The sequence below is a fragment of the Camelus bactrianus genome, chromosome 12 (assembly GCF_048773025.1).
Source record: "Camelus bactrianus isolate YW-2024 breed Bactrian camel chromosome 12, ASM4877302v1, whole genome shotgun sequence".
NCBI lineage: Eukaryota > Metazoa > Chordata > Mammalia > Artiodactyla > Camelidae > Camelus > Camelus bactrianus.
The window spans coordinates 16513666-16527047 of record NC_133550.1 but is presented as its reverse complement, the minus strand read 5'-3'; the positions used below and the strand labels follow the sequence as shown (position 1 = coordinate 16527047).

The window sequence follows — 13382 nt, the reverse complement described above, 5'->3', positions numbered from 1 at the left end:
CATTCCTTCAATCTTGAGCATTTTCTGAAAAACTCCTTTAGAAAGCAAGCTTGGGAGTCTGCACTGGAACAGTGGAGGCACCGAAGAAACCAAAGCCAGAAGTAGCCACAGGCTTTACCCAAGACCAACTTCTCTATGAAGCTCGCCCCCACCCCACTGCTGGTGGGGAAAATCAGGGCTGGCTTCATAGAGGAATCAAACTTGAGCAAAGTGTTGAAAGAGAGACGAAGAGGAAAGGCATTCCAAACCCATGGTCTCTCCACTACTCTACCATTACCCAGGCATGTTATAAAGAAGCAGCCAGGAGAGGGAGAAGTGAAAACCATAGATGTGGCTGAGACCGGCCAAGAGAGGGCCCCAGTCCCTCAAAAGGAGCTGAGAGCACAAGGAGGGGTCCCGACTCAGACACAAGAGAAGGGCTGCCTCTTTTCAGGGCCAGGGGGAAGCTGGGGAGGGCATAGGGCAGCTGCCCGCGAGCTTGTGGCTGGAGGGGAGATGGGAAGAAGTCTTGCCTGCTGGTTTCACTTTCTAGGTGGGTCAGGAGGCAAGTTGATCTGCTGGAAGAAAGCCAGAGCAAGTAGGGTACTTGAAGAGAGTGGGAAGGTTTGAAGCAGGGCTTAGAAGAATGGGGAGGGAGCTGCCTGGAGGCGTTACAAAGATTGCTGGCCAGAGCTGTGACCCCTGCTGAGGCCAGAAACTAGGGACTTGTCATGGCAGCAGTCTGCACGGCTGGGTGAGTTTCTCCAGCAACGCTCAGCAGCGCTGACAGGAGAAGAAGAGTATGGAGGAGAATGAGGATGGAGAGATGGTGGGGATGTTTGGTGCAGAGAATAGGGAGCTGGGACGGAGGGCACTGAGGTGAGATGCCAAGGAATCTGGCTGGAGTGGGTAGAGTGAAGCCAGGATGGCTGGGCAAACAGAAGGGGGAGAGGGGAGAGACTGGGGGAGGGATGTGACTGGGACTGAGATGGGAGACGGGCAGAGATGGACAGGATGGGCAGAGCTTGTGATCAGAGTTGGGACGTTTCACTTGAGGATTTCAGAAGACCCAGTCCCAGATGAGGACAGGTATAAGGCTGTAAGAATAGCCAGCTGAAATGTAGCAGATATGAAAGTCACCTGCCTCCAGGAGGTCAAGAAGCTTTTATTCACTCATTCATTCAACAAATATTTATGGAGTACCTACTACAGAAGTGAGCCAGTCCCTGTGTGAGGTGTTACATGTAGGGATGAGCAAAACTTGGTCCTACCCACAAAGGGGTCACCACCTCACTGGGGAGCCTAACACCATGGCAGCACCCAATGGTGGCCAGGTGTAGGGGGAGCACACAGAGGGGCCCTCACCCAGGAAAAGGGGAGGTAACATTAAAGCTGAGCCTTAGGAATAGATTAGGACTTACCCAAGCAAAGGACGTGGGAAGGGCTCTCCAGGGAGAGGAGAGCGCACCCTCCAAGGGGAGGCAAGCATGGAGTGTTCCAAAACCACTGGCCATTTGATGAGGCCAGAGGGTAAAGGACAAGGCAAGAAGTGGGGAGATGGGAGGTAGTGGGGGCAGGAACCCAGAGGACCTTGTAGGCCAGGCAGAGAGCTCACAGAAGGGACTGGAGGCTTTAAAGGGATTTCAGCAGGGAGCAGCAGGATCAGATTTGCATTTTAGAAAGATCACTCGGGCTGCAGTGTGGATAATTGATTGGAGCCAAGCGAGGGAGGAGACAGAGAAAATGGTTACAGGCTGCAGGGCAGCAGGGGTGGCAAGAAGAGGGCACAGTCAAGAAATATTTAGGATTCAAAATCAGTAGGACTGGATGCCTTCACTGGACGGGGGCAGGGGCCAAGGTCAGGGAGGCTTCCCAGGTGCCATCTACCAAGCCGGGGACAACAGGAGTGCCTTTGGCGGGCACAATAAGAGATGAGGATCTCAATGTGAGACAAGTCACATCTGGGAGCCTGAGGACACCAGGGGACATGCACTGGGCAGGGGGGTATGGCCAGGGGTGAGGTCTGGGCACCCAGATGTGGTTAAGAAGTGAAGACTGTATTTAACTGTTGGGCAGGTTCTTCTTAGGGAGGGAACACTTTTGTTTTAGAAAAAACCTTGATATGTTGCTGGGGGTTAAAGGGCAGAGCCTAGGGTGTGGGTAGCCTTAGGGCCAGCATAGCCACAAAAATGGTTAAGTTGCCCTGAGAAGGAGGAGAGCAGAGATGTAAGGGGAAAGTGCTGATTTGGGGTGGAGGGTGGGCTGGGGAGGCAGAAGAGGCAGGAGAAGTGGGTGAAGGGCTGGCAGAAACTCCCGGCTGGCGGGCAGCAGAGGTGACCACTGTCACCAATTAGCTGTAGAAGTAGACCCCGCTCCATCTGCCCACTCTGCACCTTTACAGGCTCACATCCTCAGTAAAGGTGACTCTGTTCACATCTGCCTCCAATGAGTGGGGTTTTAGGTGGGAATGAAGGTGAGAGCTTCTTTCACAGATAGCTTTATGGGGCACCCAATAGCGTGAGCCCATTTGGAGGCCAAGCCTGCAGGCCGATGGGGCCAGAACAGGAGCCCCGGGGAATGCACGGGGCCCTCTGAAGCAGGCCTTGGTCTTGGGGAGCTGGGTGATCTTGCTCTGTCTAAGCAGACACCGGGGATGGGAGCGCCCTGGAATCCCATGCCCACCCACAGCCCTCAGGCTGGGCCTCTGCCTGCAGCAGTTAGGCTTGTCCAGATTGGAAAACTCCTGGAAGTTTCCAGCTCCATGCCCTGGGATGGCCCCCCTCCTCTGGCTGTCAGGTGAGCTTAGGGTGGAGCAGACATGTGAGCACCACCCCTCATGCCACCCGCTCGCCTCCCACCCACCCAGACACACAAAACCCTGTCAGCCCAGTCCCTGCCAGTCTGACCAGCACAGCCCTTGTGTTGGCAGCCTGGTGGTGGAGCTGCTGGCCGGGGCCAGAGCAGCCCAGAGACAAGAGACCAGAGGACGCAGAGGGGATCAGAGGCAAGAGAGAAAGAGGCCCCTGGAGCAAAGGAGGCAACAGCCAAGACACCAGGACCTGGACACAATGGAGTCAGGCAGGTGCAGCCTGGCCAGGATGCTGGTGTGCCGGCTCTGGACCACCGTCAGCAAGGCCCTGTTTGCTGAGTTCCTGGCCACAGGGCTGTATGTGTTCTTTGGTGTGGGCTCAGGTCTGAGGTGGCCCTTGGGGATTCCCTCTGTGCTGCAGATTGCCATCACCTTCAACCTGGCCACAGCCATGGTCGTGCAGGTCACCTGGAAGGCCAGTGGAGCCCATGTCAACCCTGCTGTGACGCTGGCCTTCCTCGTGGGCTCCCAGATCTCTCTGCCCCGCGCTGTGGCCTATGTGGCTGCTCAGCTGGCGGGGGCCACGGCGGGGGCTGCTCTGCTTTATGGAGTCACGCCTGGGGAAGCCCGAGAGACCCTTGGGGTCAACGTGGTAGGTGCAGGGAGGGGCGCTGGGCAGGGCCAGGATTGGGGGGTACAGGGAGGTAACAGAGCATGCAACCCACATCTGCTTTGGGCTGGGCCCTGGGCCCTGGGGAATGACTGTGGCCTTAGTGTAGGCAGAGCAGGAATGGGATTATGTTGCAAGGAACAGTGGGAGCAAGAAGAAGCCACACTAAGGTGCAGGAGTCAGAGAGGACCAGGCATTAAAGTGTCGGGGTAGCACGGAGAGGTGGGGCTGTGTGTAGCAGCAGGGGACCCTGCAAGCACTGTACCTCCCCAGGTCCACCTAGTGTCCCTCGCTCCTCTGTTTTCCCATGGTCCTCCCTCTCCAGCACCCTGAGGCCTGCCTCACTCCCCTAGATTCCTCTAATCATCTGTGTTCTACCTACTTCCCCAAGCCCCCACCTTCCACTCCTACCCACAGTGCCTCCCAGTCAGCCTGTCAATGTGCATCACAGCTTCTCCAGCCTTCTCTTTCCCACCAGTCCTGAGCACCCCCTACCCCCTAAACTACTGGCCCCAACCACCCCATGTAGCTGGAAGGGTGACACTCACTTCTGCAGGGAGCAAGTGTTCGGGGCTGACCTGAACCCTACCACACAGCTCTCCCCAAACCATTAGCTCCCTAAGTCCTGGGACTGATGGTGGTGAAGTGTCACACTCCTTAATAGTGAAGAAATGAGGCCGAGGGGGTCCCCATCCCTAGGCAGAGCCCACTGGCTGGAGCATAACCCCCTCGCACAGGTCCGGAACAGCGTCTCAACCAGCCAGGCGGTGGCAGTGGAGCTGGTTCTGACCCTGCAGCTTGTGCTCTGTGTCTTCGCTTCCACCGACAGCCGTCAGACCTCAGCATCCCCAGCCACCATAATTGGGGCCTCTGTGGCGGTGGGCCACCTCATTGGGGTAAGGGGCAAAGGGGACACTGTGTACATGCATCCACTTGTCCCTACCTGGGGAGGCTGCAGGGGCCCTAAAGGTCAGGAAGTGTCCCTCCCTGAGCCCTTCATGCCTTGGGGTCAAGGCTTGTGCCTCACACTCCAGGCCCAGGATTGGGTGCTGCAGGGACCAGGGCTCTGAGCCAGGGCAGAGGGGACTGTCCTCTCCCAGGCCTGACTTCAGCCTCCTCACACCCTGACATGCGCTCACTCCCAGATCTACTTCACCGGCTGCTCCATGAACCCAGCCCGCTCCTTTGGCCCTGCCATCATCGTTGGGAAGTTCGCAGTCCACTGGGTAAGACCCTCTGCCAGCAGCCAGGAGGGGGGAGAGGGCCCCGGTGGCAATAGGGACTTTCACCAGCAAGGAGGCCACAGACACTTGGGGTGACAAGTCTCCCTGCCACAGACCATCCTGACCCCCAGTGGAGGTTTCCCTAAGCTCAGAAGACCAGGGCCAGAATCCTGGCTTGTACTTCCTTCCTTTCCAGCTTCAGAAGTCCAGGGTACCCAGTGGACTGGCAAGAAATAGGCCAGGGCAAGAGCTGCAGCCTTGGCCCAGCCCTCAAGTCCTGGCTGTTTCCTTATTCACTTCCTCCAGCTGGACCCATTTCCAAACTTGGATAAAGAAAAAGACAAACAGAAATAGACACACACACACCAGCAGAGACAGGAACAGCACTAGCCAGGCTCCAGGCCGGAACAGGGGAGGCCAGAGGAGGGAGGCAGAGGGTGGTGGGAAGCCTGGGCCGGCCCCGTGGGAAGCTAGATCCCTTCACAGGCGGGGACTCAGGGTGGAGGTGGGGGGCAGGACTCGTGCTTCTCGAACTTGCTGCCTTGTAGACAGCTCGAGGGTTCCTGGGAGACCAAGTCAATACTGAGGAAGCAAGTGGGGTCCCAAAGTCGCCCTCTGGTCCTGATGGCTCACAAGCAGGATGCCCATTTCTGCCTCTTCAGATCTTCTGGGTGGGACCCCTGACGGGGGCTGTCCTGGCTTCGCTGATCTACAACTTTATCCTGTTCCCTGACACCAAGACCCTGGCCCAGCGACTGGCCATCCTCACAGGCACTGCAGAGGTGGAGAAGGTGGAAGGGGTGGAACCCCAAAAGAAAGAATCCCAGTCCAGCTCAGGGGACACGGAAATGGAGAGTGTATGTCAGGTGGCATAGAGCTTGGCCCCCGCCCTCAAGCTTCTGAAAAGAGCCCTGAAAAGTGGGCAGCATGCATTGTAGGACCAGACTTCAGGTTTTCCTGGGGGAAGGGGGCTTGCAAGGTTGGGTAGGGAAGTTTGGCCTCTTGTCTTAACAGGGTAGGTAGGGATCACTGACATTACAATTCTAGATGGAATTTGGGAAGCAAATCTGTTCAGTTTTCTCCTCCTCCACCTCTTTTAATGGGACAGAGCAGAGGGAGGCCTGGGAATTCCTGGTTGCCCTCCCTTTCTCATCTGTCTGGACCCCAGTGGGGTTCCTGGGCCTCCAGATCCCCAAGTCTTGGGGAAAAGGCAATTCGAGCCCAGACAGCCAATCTGCTTAGAGACTGAGGGTTACAGGGGCCTCAGGGAACCCCAACTTCTCACCCCACCCTTGGGGAGGAGGACCCAGACTTCCCAGAAGAGTCGGGCCCTGGGACCACCTCTGAGTTCCCCAGAGGGATGTGGTTTGGGGGCTGCGGCTCCCTGCTCAGGCTGGGGCCTTTCTGAGGCCAGAGATTGCCCTCCCGGTAGATCTTCATTCCTTACTCCCCCAAATGCTCAGCAGAGAGCCCCTCCCTCTGAAAGGGCTGACAGGGAGAGGAAACTTCTCCAGGGCTGGTGGGGGGCCAGGGCTTAGGCAAGGGAGGTTCAGGCCAGACAGCCCCTTCCCAGGGCTTGCTCTTCTCAGGAGTTCACCTGACTTCCACTCTACAGCCCTGTTCACAGGAACAGTCCTGAGAGGGGGAAGGCCCCATCCCAGCCCTCATTCTCATCCGCAGCCTCATTTTCAGTTCTGCTGGCATCCCCTAAAAGCTGCTGAATAAGTCCCAAGGATGGGAGGAACTCGGGGATGACCCAGGAAACCAAGATTTGCAATTCAGGGCCTCTGAAAGACCACTGGAGTCTCATCTGGTTTGTTAATAGTTACAAGCTGCTGTAAACCTACTCTACCCATGACTTGGGGTCCTGTTTAAATCTCAGCTTCCCCAGCTATAAAATGGGCACAGCTTTCCCCTAGAGATGGATGTTAAAATGAACAAGAGATTGGAAAATGGTTTTGGAAGTTAAAATGCAGGAAGAACAAACCCAATAAATGATGATTATTGTTGCTGTTACTGTAATTATCAGGTCTGAACACAACTGTTGTTGGTAATGGGAGGGAGGAGGGAAGAAGGGAGAGGGGGATGATTGAGAGGGAGGGAAGAGCGAGTAGGTTTTTCTCATTTCATCTACTCCACTTACCAGGGGCCCTGCCTCCCACCCTTCTGGGCATACTGACCTGGGAGCTTTGTGGGTGTGTGTAGTAGGGGTCAGTTCGAGGTTGGGGAAGGGCCCTGGAATGAAGAGATGAGCCAATAAGTCAGTTCTCATCTCTATGGTGCCCATCACTATGGTACCCTGAGATACAGCAATCAAATGCATAAAAAAGATAGGTCCTTTTCCATGATGTCTCCAAAGGGGTGGGGTTAGGGGAGGGGCTACCAGAGCCTCCCAAGGGCAGAGCAATAGGGCCCAGCCTGTGACAGTGCAGTAGCCGAGTGCTCATGGCCACGGCAGCCGTGTTCTGTAATATCGTCAGTGCCAAGTACTACTCACATCTCTCCAAGCTGGGCCCCACTCATCCATCTTCACAGTCTCTCAGAGCCCAAGGCTTCTTGTGCCCTTTTATGAGCAGGGACAGATGGGTGGGTGTGTGTGTGTGTGTGTGTGATGTGACTGACTTGCTAAAGGTCACCCAGCTCAGTACGACAGCCCCCCCAAGGTCTCCCCAGCTCCCAGCTTAGAATTTTCCAAAATAGAGCTCCGGGGGGGGGGGGGGGTTACACAAGCTGCAGCCAGAGGAAGGAAGGAAGTAGGCTCTTAAGCTCCTAGACAAATTATCTTCACATCCTCGGAGCCAAGCACGCAGTGGGTGCTCAATAAAAGTTTGATGAATGAATGACTGAGGCTGGGTGGCTGGGGAGGGAGGGGAGGTGGTAACTGATCAAGAGAACTCAAGAGTCACAGCTCCAAATGCGCCGAGATGACGGCAGCTGAGAAGCCTAAGCTTGCAAGGCGTAAGCTGGAAGAGGGTGCACAGCCACACTTGAGCCCCCTCCCCTACTTCAGAGCAGACTGTGTAACCTCTGTCCCAGGAGGAACTTCCGGGCCTAGAGGGTAGGGGTGACTGCCGGGAGAGAAAGCTGGGGGGCTGTTTCCACAAATAGCTCTTTAAAGCTGTGCTCTGTCAGAATGGACTAGAGCAAGAGAAGACAAGCTTCATGAGAAGTGAGGAACTAGGTTAGAATCTGAAGAGCATCCAAAGTTAGACACAGAAATGAGTAACCAAAGGTTAGTTTCTCCTCTAGAGCCCTTTAATAGGACAGCCGGCCATCTGTTTGGATGTGGGAAGGGCTGGTCTTGAGGGAGCCAAATCTCAGCGGTTCCAGCCAGGGGCTTTGCTTCACAGGCACCACCTCTGAGCCTGGATGGGAGCCGGAGCACGGGGAGGACAAAGACCCCACCAGGCAGACCCTTGCTGTGCTCTCCCTTCCTCCCTTTTGTCAGGGGAAGTTTTTAATTAATGGTGTGTAATCTGATCTGGCCCTTCTCCCTGCTGAGTGCTGCCTTCAATCAGCAGAGCCATCTGCAATTGCAATTCATAATTCTCCAGAAAGGGAGGGGGGGCCTGGGACGGGTGCCTTGGTGATTAATACAATTAGCCTTTTATGTTGATGATTGTCTTAGCAGGAGCAGATGATGTGCGGAGCCTAGGCTGTCACTTCCCCATTGGCTGGCAGCGAGCCCCTCTCCGCTCCCCACCCCCACTGCCACCACCGGGTGTAAAGAGGTCGGGTCTAATCTGGGAACACACTGTGCAGGGGGTACCCCACAAAGAGGTCAGGCTCTGGGACACATTTGGGCTCCTCGGACTGAGAGGAGAAGCAAAACAACCATCCTGAAACTTTCACTTTCCTAAGAAAATCACTGTGACCTAAAGGAGTCTGTGCACCAAAGTTTAAAAATATAAAAGACCATGTGAAAATAGAATAGGGGTTGAAAGAGTTTAAGTACAGGCTCAGGCACTTAAAGCTGCATGAACTTGAGTAAGTTACTTCAGGATCCTGAGCCTCACTTTCTTCATCTGGAAAATGGGTTCTGCTCATAAGGGGCTGGAAGAGCCCATGGGGCATGTGTTCAGCATCACACCTGACACACAGATCTAATCGGTGGTGGTTTTCACCATCATCCTGGGAGATTGCCATGCTCTCTGCCAATGAGCTCGGCTGTTGCCCCTGCAGTTTCTAACAGGGCCAGGCTATTTCTAAAGAGGGGAATCACTTCCTCCCTAGGCTTGAATAAAGGGGGGAGAGAGAGAGAGGAAGAGAGAGAAAGTGTGTGTGTGTGTGTTGCGGGGAGGATCCCAGAGGAAAGAAGAGTTAAGAATTAAATTCAAGAAAGAGAAGTAAGGACCTCCTCAGAACAGAGAGATGGAGCGTTGGAGGGATCATGGCTGGGAGCTGGTTTGGGTGCGATTCAATGAGGCTAAGGAGGCTGGGTGGGTATAAAGGGGTGAAATGAGCTGGGCTTTGAGCGTCTGGAATCTCATCTGAAAGTCAACAAAAGGGGAGCAGCCACCGGAGCTGAGGGCTTAAGAGGTGGCATAGATCAGAATCTGGGCCTCTGATCTATAATGAGGTCAAGTGATCTGGAACAAGCTGATTGAGATTTTGATGGGAGACTCCACTGGGTCAGGAGAGGGGCTCACCTCAGCCCCTCTGGGCCCACAGCGTTGTTCTCCATGACCTGGAAAAGCGTGCAATGAGAACCTATTGTGAGACATTAACCTATAGTCACCTACAGTCAAAGCCAGGCCCCTGTAATGTCGGGTGGGGGGGTTGGGGGGACGGAGGGAGGGAGGGACGGAGGGAAGAAGTTAGGGCTAATCAAGATGAAGCATCCGGCCAAGCAGTAGCCACTCGGGCAGTTGGGGCAGGGGGTCTGCACAGCCAAGATCTGTAATCACTTCTCAGGGGGAAGCAGCTACACCGAGGTGCAGTCACATATTTAGCAAAAGCTGCAGAAGGGGGGCATGTTTAGTGAAGGGGGTTTAGGGGAATGGGGAGCCCAATGGCACTAATTAATAGGGTGCAGTTAATGGACAGAAAAGGAGAGGATGAAAAATTTTCAGAGCTTCAATTACGTCAGATAAAGGGGCAGTTTTTGCCAGAGGTGGGGGTGGAGAAGGCTAGAGACAGAGGCAGGGACCAACCACTCCCCTGCACCCCCATGGACAGACAGAACAAAGGCCCAGCCCTGGGTCAGAGGAGGGACCAGGACAGCAGACCAGGACAGTGTCTGGTTACGGAGCACCAGCCTAGAGATGCTCCCTCAGCCCAGATTACACTTCAGGGCCTCTCTCGCTGCTGGGTTCACCCTGAGACCCAGCTTTTAAGTCATCACCCCTGAGGCTCTCTGAAGCCTCCAGCTCCCTCCCTCCTCTGAGCTCCCACAGCAGTCTGCACCCACCTCCACCCTGGCACTGAACACTTCTCTCTACCCAAGCAGGAAGACTTTCTTAAGATTATATTTTCAGTCTTGTCTTAGGGCAGCAGGTTCCTTAACTTGACCATCTGTCCCTTTTCTGATCCGTGCCTATACCATGGCCTTCCAGTTTCAGGGGAGGAAAGACCTCTGGTATTCTGGATTTGGTGAGCAAACTGGACAAAGGATTGCAATCAACACCCCAACTCCCTGCACGGATTATCTCTGTGTTAAAGCACCCCGAATGTTTCAGTACTGCACTGTGATCTCAGAGCTCTGCCAGGATGTACCATTATTTTGGTTATAGCCTCACTGATTCGCAATGGCTTCTTTCCCCCTTCCCTGACCCAGGGGTCACATGTAATGGCCCTGGGGGGTCATGACTGAGACACATTTCGATCCTCTCCTACATGTTGCTCATCTGCTTCTTCATGTCAGGTGTCCTGGGGCTGAGCCTCGCTCCTCCCATACTGCGGCTTCCCTCAGACCTGGGGAAACCCCTTGTTTTAATCTCTGATCACAGCTAAGTAGCAGGTTCCCTGGCCTCCAGGTCTGGTCTAGCCAACAGCCTATCTTCCACGTTAATGAACAGCTAACATTTCCAACCCAAATAATGTTGATAACAAGATGCACCACTATTTTACAAGCCACAGAGAAAGAAAAACACTGCATTATACGGCACTGATGATAAGATACCCCAATTCTCAGAGATATGAAATATTTTTAAGTGCATCTTACACTCAAGAAAATAATCATTTCTCCTTCGAATCTTGGCTCTTTAAAGCAGATTTGAAAGAAAAGGGGAATGAAAGGCGAAAGTGGGGACCATGTGGGAAGGTCACAAGTCTGCTCCTTCCTCTAAAGGGGACGGATACCACTGCCCTCATATGCACTCAACTCCTCTGCATGTCTGCTGCTATTCCAGCTTTTAAATACCCAGGCTGCCCCTCACGGCGAACATCTCTCCTTCAGTGCCAGGGAGTCCAGGAGAATCCCACTTTTTCCACAGAGGCAAAACAAAACACAAACCCTGCCAAAGCCAGGACCACCGTTTTTGAGGAGATACTCGTCTAGCACTCCAATGCCATTTATCCAACCACTTCCCACCCTACTGGGTTATCTTCCACAGAGCCCCCAGGCCAATGCCATGAGAAGATGCTGAGATTAGCCATTTCCTCCTAATCGGGCTAAAACAGCGCTGCTGTTAAGCTGCTGACTGCAGGCAGTTCCCGTTAAAGCAAAGCAGCTGGAAAAGGCTAAGCCCTTTAATGCCAGCAGCTGTATCTCCACAGTGCGGCTGCTCGGCTGAGGGGCTGGACTCTGTCCAGCAGCATCAGGCTTTTGGCCTCAGTCAATGTATATTAACCTAGGAGGGGAGGGCAGCCCGCGCCCTGGGAGGAGGGGAGGTGGTTCACGTAAGCACCTCCACCCCCGGGGTTTGCTTTCCAATAAGGAAGAAAATCCCAGCCCCTTCGTATTTCTCACTCGACTAAAATCTGGACAAACTGTTATCATCTCACAAGGCGGAAAGAGCTTTCTCTGTAGCAGGAATGACTCCATTTAAAAAACTCACCTAAGGACAGATCCACTTGTTGGTTCTGACAGCAAGACTTTAGGTCACTAACCACACAGACTCATTCCCCTTTGGACTGATTTTTTCTCTGAGGCTAAAGTATTCTTCTGATCCCAGGCGTGCACACGTATGGACACAACAGACAGACTACCTCTTCTTGGAGAGCACTGGGCCCTGGGATTGATGAGGGAGAAAGCTGAACAGCCCTCAGAAAGCCCTGGCACAGAGCGGGCTGCTGAAGAGAGATCACTCGAAGACTTCTTTCTCAAAGCCAGATGGTGAACATGAGACGGGGCGAGAGCTAATGCCACTCAGGGGGAAAGCCAATAAGCTAATCCGCTGACATGTCTCTAAAAGCAGGCTGATGGCTTTGGCTCAGAGACTGGCCAGTTCCTGGCTCTGAGCTTCAGAGCACACAAGACGCACATGGGTGGTCTGAGAAAAGCCTCCCACCAGGAGCAACCTTAAGCTCATCCCCCACCAGCTCATCCTCCCCTTTCCACACAGAGCACAGCCCTGGGCCGCCAAGCCCAGGTCCTCCATCGTCCCTGACAACAATCCCAACATTAAGACGCTCTCCTTTTCCAGTGCTTTTCCTAGCAGCCTGGGCCTTCCTGCTCTTACTGGGTCGTCTGTTGAGAGTACAGAAGCACATTCATTTTTAAGTGTACTTTAAATTCTTAAATCCTGAGTGGAATCATTTACACTTAATAATAATATGTCAACAGGCCCCACGATGCTGAAGAAGACTGAAGTCGCAAGCACCACAGCTGACCTCCAGAGCAGGAGCTGCAATCTCCAGGTTCTAATCCCAGCTCAACTATACATTAGTTTGTGAGAATTTGAGCCAAATCACTTCTGAATCTGTCGATTGGGATCACATCCCCCATCCGGGCCACCGCACGTGAGTGTGGTGAGATCTAGTAAGATGATAAATGAAAGCACCCTGGCAAGGGCTCTATTAGAAATCTAAATATCCATTTACATGTGTCTGAGCCTAACACACAGATGGTGTCCAACTGTGTGAGATGTGAGAGCAATGCTGTATAAAAACAGTGCAACTAAATGAAGCCTGGCAAGAGTTAGAGGGAGAAGGTAGACGAGAGGAAAAATTCCTGCTTCCAACTCCGAGTCCCTAAAAAGTGGCCTCCTTTCCCATCCCACACTACTGCAGAGGACAAGGCTCCCACACACTGCAAGGTTATTCCTGGTGACGTCAAGCTGTCTTCGGCCTGACTTCGTGAATAGAAACCATCAACAAATATAGACTCTGAAAATCAGAGTCTAATAAATTACACAAGTTAAGGACCTCCTGGCCTGGGGCCTTCTCTTATTTACAAAATATACCAGCTACAGGGAGCAAATTTTTTTTTTAAATTACCAAATTCTTAGGTTAAGTGGCCACCCTCCAAACCCTGTTTATACTAAAAGCACAATGACTAACATGCCCTGACTCTGCATGCTTAAAAGCTTTTCGCACCAGTGGCTGAAGCTTGAGTCATGACCGAGATTATCATCAAAGCACTGATGGAGAACCTACCGTGTGGGCTGTGCCGACTTGAACTCTGTGTCTGCCACCCTTGCTTCTCTGATCTGGACGCCACAGCAGTTCTTTCCCCGCTCATGCTGAGTCTAAGAAAAGATGATGCATGATTAAGAAAACCACTCAGTATTCCAGGCACAGCAGTGGGTCTCGCAAATGC

General features: G+C 53.5%; 1 protein-coding gene across 1 annotated transcript; it reads left to right on the top strand.

Moving 5' to 3' along the window:
- Positions 1–2857: 2857 nt before the first annotated feature.
- Positions 2858–6703, top strand: AQP6 (aquaporin 6). Its single transcript, XM_010964263.3, has 4 exons — positions 2858–3440; positions 4196–4354; positions 4604–4684; positions 5344–6703. The coding sequence occupies exons 1-4, from the start codon at positions 3048–3050 to the stop codon at positions 5554–5556; spliced, it is 846 nt and encodes a 281-aa protein (XP_010962565.2). The 5' UTR covers positions 2858–3047; the 3' UTR covers positions 5557–6703.
- Positions 6704–13382: the final 6679 nt, after the last annotated feature.